Here is an 8,300-nt window from a genome sequence, read left to right as displayed (position 1 = left end):
ATAGATAGATAGATAGATAGATAGATAGATAGATAGATAGATAGATAGATAGATAGATAGATAGATAGATAGATAGATATAGATATAGATATACTGCAATAATGTACAATAAAAATGACAGATATGGACATATTACAATAAAAAACAGCAGATAAATGGACTGGATCTTTTATTCATATACAGTATAGATAGATAGATTGTTGATTGTGCCAACAACACAAAGTTCATGTCCTAGCCTTGTTTTATCTCTGAGATCATTCTCTCTGGTGCTTTCTACTCCACTGACTTCATATAGTTACGACAGAAAATTGTTGCTACTACTACAATGTCACTGTCAACAAAGTATTTTTCCACAAGTGGGAAAAAACAGGAAAGTTCCCAAACGTTCCCCTGATAACAGCAGCATTCATTTTGTAAAAAGAAAAAATACATAAACAAGCGTAAGAGAGAGTAAACTCACCAGACCCTCTTAAGAATCTTTCTGTCCAGTGCCGGGGTTTCCCTGCAGATTCAGAGAGTAGCCATAGGCACATAATTAAAAAGTAATCATTATCACATGAGAGCCTGCTGGATAACTTAATTTGCTGAAGCTGGACATGAAAAGAGAAAGAACACAGCTCAGACAGGAACTCAGTCAATCATTGGCCTGATAGCATTACATAATGTTACTGCTGGAAGAAAATAACGATTTAACAAGCGCTGACCTTTGAACATCTCTTTACATCAACAGCACTTTACATCAATTTTAATCAACACATTTCCCTGACTGTCCTTGTTTTTAATCTCATAGTATAGTATTTCACTTGCCTTTTTATTTGCCTTTCTCTAGCAGGTTGCTTCAAGAAGTCCAGCTGAGCTCCTTCTCACTCCAACACAAAACCTGTTTGAGTCAAGCTGTTTCTTTCTTCAACTGCTTTTTCTAAAGGACACCTTGCCGTGCGAGTACGCTGTGAACTTGGAAAATAGACAGATCTTTTTTGTCACCCCTATGTGCTAGAGAGACACGGGCCTACTTTACAGATGAGGATAGAATTATTAGCCCACCTATACATGTTTTCAAAGTATTTCCCAAGTGCCAAACATCCTAGTTTTATTTTTGATGGTTACATTGTTTAACTTTGTGCACAGAAACAAAATGATTCCACTAAAACTACAATGGTCAAAATTATTAGCCCAAATGATGTTAATCTTCATTTGTGTATCCTTTTTGCTGTTGTCAGGTGTTGTTTTCATGTCTCAAACACACCTCTAGAGTAACCCCAGTTCATTCTTCTTTGTCAAATCTCTCAAGCTTCTCCAGATTTGATGATCTTCTGACGTGGACCTTGCTCCTCAGTTCACCACACAGATTTATGTCAGTTTACTTTGGTCTTTAGTTCTTTACCAGAAGTGATATATGTTTAAGGTTTTGATGGAAGATAAAGCATACACTCACTCAGTTTTGCTGCTGACTACTTGAGGGTTTTCTTTCAAATATTTCACATATGCTTCTGCTTTCATGATTCCTTCCATCTTGACAAGATTCCCAGCTTCAGACACACTGAAACATCCCCACAGTTCTTCTGCAAAAGTGCAATTTTTCTTAGCCTGCAACGTCACAGTCCATTCCTGTGCAGAGTTCTAGTGATTGTCTTAAGACTGCAAATACTGACCTGTCTAAGTCAATCACTGGTGTCTTGGCAGTTATTCTGGGATCTTTAGACACATCTTTCACTAGTTTTCTTTGCAGAGTCTTTGATATCTTACAGTTACTTCTGCCAGGCTTGTTCTGTACTGTGTGGCTCTCTTTCAATTTCTTGAAGATACTTCTCACTTCAGTTGTCATAACCGTGTTTATGCTTCGCTTTCCTGCTTTGTAAGCGTCAATTCTTTTTCTCAAGTCTAAACTTTTTCCTTTGATTTTGGCACAATGCTTTCTCAAGTGCCAGCTCCCTGAAGTTATGCTGTGTGTAAATTGGAAGATATCCATCAGTTTAACTTGATTTTACAAGCTTTGACTATTACAAAGTAAAAGCACATCCTTTCAGTTGTTTGTGCTATGGCTCAATAAACAGTTTTCAGGGAGCTAGAATTTGCCTGGCATTTTTTTTTTATTTTTTTTTTACTTTTTTTAATTAAATAATCCATTGCACATTAAACAAAAATCTGTTCTAACTATTGCTATAATAATAATGTGCTTTTATTGGACCTCTAGGCAAGTACCATCAGCTTCTATTATACTAAAGAGGACTTTTTAATCAAACAGCTGAATAAATTATGTAAAATGATAGGGATGTGCAAATGGTACTACAGACCAGAGAGAAAATACGTTAGGAAACATTTCAATCACCTCTGCTTTGTTAAATTTGAGGGGGGGGGGAAAAAAAAAAAAAAAAAAAAAAAAAAAAAAAAAAAAAAAACACTGGAAATTATTTGAATCATAAACACCCTTTAAAGAAGTTCATCGGCTCCGGTCACTCAGGAGGCCCCTCTAAGTAAACCTCTACAGTTCAGTCTATTCATGTTTGCCATGAAGCTGTGCTGAAAATTCTCAGTTCAGTCTACAACTCCAGGTGTTTAAAAGGATTACCGCGTGACAAGAAACATGCATAAAAAGTGTTTTTATTATTATTAACAATAATAATAATCATGAGTCTGTTCCACTTTGTAAGTGGATGCATAAAGACATAGAAAAAAAAAAATAATTATGAGACAAGCAATGAGAGCCCAGACAAACGCACAGCAACAACACAGGACCTTCAACTAAACAGGCAGCATCTTGATTGTACACATACTTCTCTCAGTTCCTATTATTGCTCCCCAGTCCAACAAGAAGAAATGTGAACCACAAAGTATGAAACCTAGGACAAAGCCAAAAGGCAAAGACTCACCCACCTTAAAACTTTGAAAATAAAGACTGACAGGCAGTTGCAGTTGGAACCAGTTACAGCTAATTTCAGGAATGTAACCAACGGGTTTTGTTTCCAACATACTTTTGTTCAATTTAAGAAAAAAAAAAAGAAAAAAAATTATGGTTCTTCCTTTAAGCCAGAAAGCATTGACCCCAACCACAGTTTATACCCATGGAATGATGAGCTCATTAATATTTTTTTGGGTCCATCATGCTTAAAGTGCTGTAAAAGCACACATTGTTACACGTTTCCTCTCTGTAAGCTGAGGTTATTTGCATTAAACAGATCACATGTGGTACCTTTTTTACTGCTCAAAATCATTTACAAGTTTGGTGTTTATAGACAGCATTGAACACTTTTTAGACAAGGAAAATACAGAAGAGAAAAAAGAAAAGGGAAAAAAAGAATTAAATTCAACAGTAGTCCTTGTCCCTGGAGATGTGGATGTTTGTCTGCTTGAAGCTCAGTATGTAATAGTCCACTGCTTGACACTGGCGTCGTGGGAGGTGGTGACCAGAGTGTGAGCATCTATCCAAGCCAGGCCGCTAACGTGGTGCAATCGGTGAGCGTCTGCAACAAAGACATCACAGCAATTAAGAAAAAAAAAAAAAGAAGAAAAAAAAAAAAGCCATCTTCAACTAAAAGAACCTGGGTTTAATAAAAGTTTAGTTTGTTTAACATCCCATACTGACTGAGATGTGAGTTATAACTCTTTAAGAAATCAAGCCTGGTTTTGCTCCTAAATTTCAACAAATTGTATTCAACAAACTGAGTTTATAAACTTTGTAACAGTTTAGGACCATTTCATTTATTTTTACCCTCTTTTCAATAATTGCTCAGTAAACATTTAATATTAAAAAGCTTATTACTTATTGAAAATAAGAAAAATAATGGTAACAGTCCCACTGTGTAACTGCCTCCAGATTCAAACCCTAATTGCAGATCCAGTTCAGAGTCAATGCTATCTACGATGACCAGATGTCTCTTTGTGGGACTGCACAGCATTTTTATTCCTCCTCCTCCTCACACATTTTCACTGGTTATGCAGGACATGCACTTTTTTTAAAGTCTGTCTTGTACTCAACATATAAAAAGTAAAGACACCAAAAAGGCACAAGCAGTTTGTTGATAATCATCATGAAAGCTACCATAAAGAAAATGAAGTGTCTGTATATTCTGACAAGTAGTTTGTCTTTTTTGATGGATATTTTTCAGTTTTAATCTCCAAATGTGACAGGCATTTTCCATCACTGTGACTGATTACAACAGATCATTGATCAGTGTGCTATGCGTATGATTTAAACACCAATTACTACAGTAACACACAGAAAGTAGAGTTTGCAGAAAATGTGACAGAAGCCACTCAAACCATTCATTTATCTGAAGAACGTATACATGTAGAAATCACTTATTCAACAGCGAAATATTTTAGTGAATAAAATTTCCTCTGACAGTTCCCAGGAAAGTTGTTTTGGGGTTACTTAACAGCATTTGGTTTTCTAACAGCTTTTGCTGTGCCCGGCGTAAAAATCAGACCACAGCTGTAATCGTTTTTGAAAACGATGCAGGTTTGTTCAGCTGAACTGTAATCAGATGCAGTTTCTTCATGGTTCCGTGAAATGAGCCAACAGTAAATGTATAAATTTAGTTTAGCTATAGTTACTCCTAGTCTTTTTTAAAAACACGCTTAGATGTGTTGAGTGTGGATTGCTTGCAAGACAGACCTGGGATTTTGAGCCGCTGGTCTGGATCGCTAACCGTCCAGACGTAGACCAGCATGTCCATCCCACCAGTCGCAAAGTGCTCGTTATCAGGTGACCAGGCCAAAGTCACAGGTTTGGCATGGTGTCCATAAAACTCATTTTTAACCTGATGGGAAAAAAAAGAGGCAACCATAAAACAATAATTAGTATTTATATATAAAAAAAAAAAAAAAAAAAAAAAAAGGTAACAGGCAGCAAACAGAAAACAGGATGATTAAGAAAGGCAAATATTTACCGAATAGCTGTCTGCCACGTTAAAGACCGTGATAACCTTCTTGTCATCAATGGCAGCCAGATAGGCGCCATCATTCGAATAGGCCATGTCTGTAATGGGCCCTTTGACCTCAAGAGCTTTCCCCTCATCTTTCAGAGTGTTGCCCTGAACTGAGTACAGATGAACTTTTCCATCCTAAGAAGAAAGAAAGAAAATGAATCCAGAGTCCAACCAAGCTTTTCTGTGATAGCTATAGTGTGTTTTTATTAAATGGAACCAACAAACATTGACCGAATGTAAACATGTGGCAAGATTATCTGTGTCCACTCACTGCTCCGCCCACTGCAGCAGTGGTGCCGCCAGGATGCAAAGCTCCAACCTCTGCTTCATAGCCAAGATTGTCCAATGTGAAGACTTTCTTCTTATCCTTCACAAGGACAATCTACAAAGAGCCATGAATAACAATGCGGTCATTATTCCCCAAACAAAAAAATCACCAACCTTGCAAGTGCAAGAATGACTGGATCTGATTTATGCAAGCAGTAATGACTGAAGCAAAGACATTACCTGCCCAATGCACACAGCCAATGACAGCCCACCTGCCCCTACGGACACACTTTTAGGCTGGAAATCCATCTTCACCACATCAGAGGCACTAGAAACCAACAAAGGGGTTATTTATGTGAGGAGAGGAAGAAGAACAACAACCCTCTTCCTACTATGAACAATTGAACTGTAAGCATGCATTTAAAAAAAAAGGTACTTTTAGCCTTCAACCCTGTCCTTCACCTTATCAAGGACAAACTTCTGTTTAATAGACCAAATGTAAAATGATTAATAAAATGGCTTATCATGGCCCCTCACCTGTACTCCTTCTTGCTGATGCTGGTGTAGCGCAGTGTATCATCCATGCTGCAAGTCACCAACTCATTAGCTTCATCAGTCACGATCTTGCTAACCTGGTTGCTGTGACCTTTTCCTGAGAAGCAGTCGTTCTCTCCAGTTTCTGCATCCCAGTAATGTGAGGGATACGTTAAGGAACATTATCCATGTCTGCAGTTATTCTATGCAAATAAGCAAGTCTGAGAAATGCCTGCAAAAATCAAAAACAAAACTGAAAAGTTGTTTTGTAACTTGCGTCACTATTCAAATAACAAAGCTCTCTAAAGAGTTATTCAATAGTGGTAGATGGGCCATATTTTTATCTATGGCTTTTTTTAAGCAAACTATTAGAAAGTTCTGCTGCTTCAGGTTGTAAAAATGTAATTGTTCAATTTAAAAAGCTCAAATTTTTAACATTTTGATTTTTACATTTTCATTAAAACTCAGCTCCTGCACAATGTGAATCAAATCTACATTGATAGAAATTAATTAAATTTGATGAATGAAAAAAGGGCACGTTACATTATCACTACAAGTGTTACCTTGTGTTAAACAGAAAAACATCAAACCTCTTTTATATTGAAAACAATTGAGCAAGATTGAGCTTACATGCAGGACAGGACGCCTACGCATGTCCCACTGAGTAACCTTTACAGTCATTAGCGACAATCAGTAAGTGTTGAAAGGATATTTATGTGTCCGTCGTGACTCCCCGAGTAGATGTACGGCCGCCCTTCATTTTTGTGAACAGTCACACACTGGATGGACTTGGTATGACCCTGTAGAAAGAATAAGCACACATTTGGATATATGGAAAGGTACACAAGACATTAACACTACAGTATTGCATCCCCACACAAATGAAAGACAGCACAGAGAACTGAAAACATTCATCTTTGTAATAGCCACAGTGCACATTTAGATGCTTCTGTGAGAAGTTTATGTAATGACTTGTTTTCCTGTCTTACCTACTAAACACCACAAGTGTATGATGGATACATCAGGAAGATGTGTCACAAGACACTTCTAGCCTCCTCACACAGACACCCTCCACGTGTAAATGTGGAGCACACTGCTCTTTCATCACTAAAAACTAATCTTCCCATTTGAAAACAAAAAAAATTTGTATGTAAACAAGCAACTCAGTAAAGCAGGATCTGCAGTGTGCATTTGCACTCTTAGGCATGCAGTTTGAACCATCGCTATGCAAGTATTGATGGCGATTTACATTTAACAGATGCCAAGTTTGGTTTTCAAACACTGTAGAAAATGTTTCTACTATGACACTTTAATTTCCATTGTATTACAGTTAAAAAACTAACAAAACTGCCATTATTATCATTATCAAATCACTGATTCTATCCAGAAATAGCATCCTTTAATTCTTGGGGCTGACCTTGATTGTGCGTATGGGCCGGTTGGGGTTGTTCTTGTCCAAGTAGTTGATGTATCCTGACAAGGAGATGCTGAGGAGGTGGTCTTTCTGCCACAGGCACCCCAGCTGCTGGTCTGTCACGTCGGAGCCCAGGTTGAAGGTGGTGACAGCCGTGGTTGCACCGACATCCCAGAGCTTCACGGTCTTGTCCCCTGAGGCAGAGATCAGTTGAGAGCTGTCAGGGCTCCAGCTGACCTGTGGGCGGGGAAAAAAAAAAAAAAAAAAAACAAAAAAAAAAAAACCAGAAACGTAGTATGTCAGAATGCATGTGAGCAAAGACAGAAATTTTGTAAGCACCGTTTGTGCAACCTATGAATGGGCATTAAACAATAGAAGAAAACACACCAACACTACGTGGAAAAGAAATCAAAGAAAAATGAGAAAAGATTAGTAACTCGAGGACAGAAGGGTTTATAGCATGCATAATTCCTATTGGCACATAATTCCTCTAGGCAGACTGCCAAATCTGATTATAGTTGGCTCTCCAGAACAACAAAAGCCATTCATTTAACAAAGTGACTGTAAGTTAACACTGTAGCAAAGAGGTAAAACACTAGGATTGATCCTTTAAACAAGGCAGACTGTTAATGTACCTATCCATATTATTCACTGGAGTTTGGTTTTTAACCTAAAAAACACTTACAGCATAGATTCCTCCTTTGTGAGCCTTCTCTCCACCAAGGGAGCCAACACGTTCACCAGTTGTTCCATCATAGATGAAAATCTGTGGATATTTAATAAAAACAATTAGGTACACATTTTGCTTAAAGTCATTTTAATTTTAAGTTTCACATGATAACGGACACTTACCTGACCATCAGCACCCGCTGTAACAAACCGACTTCCATCTGGAGAGAAACGAATGCAGTTGACGAACTGGCTGTGGTCCTTTGGGTGGAAAAAAATTAAAAAGAAATCAACATAGAAGTTAGCTTTATGGATCAAATGAGTGTTTGATTTTGACACATAATATTCGGTCTTGTGCATAAATGGAAACCAAACATTGAAAGTACATCCAGTATTTTCAATAGTCATAGTGTAGATTTAACATAGTCTCAAACAAGTGAGGAAGGAAGAAGCACAAAAAAAAAAAAAAAAAAAAAAAAAAAAAAAAA

The 8,300-nt window shown here is 37.4% G+C and overlaps 2 protein-coding genes across 2 annotated transcripts in view; both read right to left on the bottom strand.

Moving 5' to 3' along the window:
* Nucleotides 1–623, bottom strand: part of slc2a9l2 (solute carrier family 2 member 9, like 2) — a 97,875-nt gene extending 97,252 nt beyond the window's left edge. Inside the window, exon 1 of the mRNA XM_014332518.2 lies at nucleotides 461–623. The gene's annotated coding sequence lies outside the window, so the exon portion shown is untranslated. The remainder of the gene's footprint in view (nucleotides 1–460) is intronic.
* A 1,962-nt stretch (nucleotides 624–2,585) lies between these two features.
* wdr1 (WD repeat domain 1) overlaps nucleotides 2,586–8,300 on the bottom strand; it is a 10,363-nt gene continuing 4,648 nt past the window's right edge. The window contains exons 6-15 of the mRNA XM_005918696.3: nucleotides 7,996–8,073; nucleotides 7,829–7,909; nucleotides 7,147–7,380; nucleotides 6,442–6,529; nucleotides 5,733–5,889; nucleotides 5,436–5,523; nucleotides 5,200–5,310; nucleotides 4,890–5,063; nucleotides 4,616–4,760; nucleotides 2,586–3,461 (exon numbers count right to left, since the gene is read on the bottom strand). Of these exons, the coding sequence (XP_005918758.1) occupies nucleotides 3,355–3,461; nucleotides 4,616–4,760; nucleotides 4,890–5,063; nucleotides 5,200–5,310; nucleotides 5,436–5,523; nucleotides 5,733–5,889; nucleotides 6,442–6,529; nucleotides 7,147–7,380; nucleotides 7,829–7,909; nucleotides 7,996–8,073 (1,263 nt within the window). The 3' untranslated portion in view covers nucleotides 2,586–3,354. The remainder of the gene's footprint in view (nucleotides 3,462–4,615; nucleotides 4,761–4,889; nucleotides 5,064–5,199; nucleotides 5,311–5,435; nucleotides 5,524–5,732; nucleotides 5,890–6,441; nucleotides 6,530–7,146; nucleotides 7,381–7,828; nucleotides 7,910–7,995; nucleotides 8,074–8,300) is intronic.

This window comes from Haplochromis burtoni, unplaced genomic scaffold (genome assembly GCF_018398535.1).
Source record: "Haplochromis burtoni strain Fernald_Lab_line unplaced genomic scaffold, NCSU_Asbu1 Contig_32, whole genome shotgun sequence".
Classification (NCBI taxonomy): domain Eukaryota; kingdom Metazoa; phylum Chordata; class Actinopteri; order Cichliformes; family Cichlidae; genus Haplochromis; species Haplochromis burtoni.
This window is presented reverse-complemented; position numbering and strand designations above follow the sequence as displayed.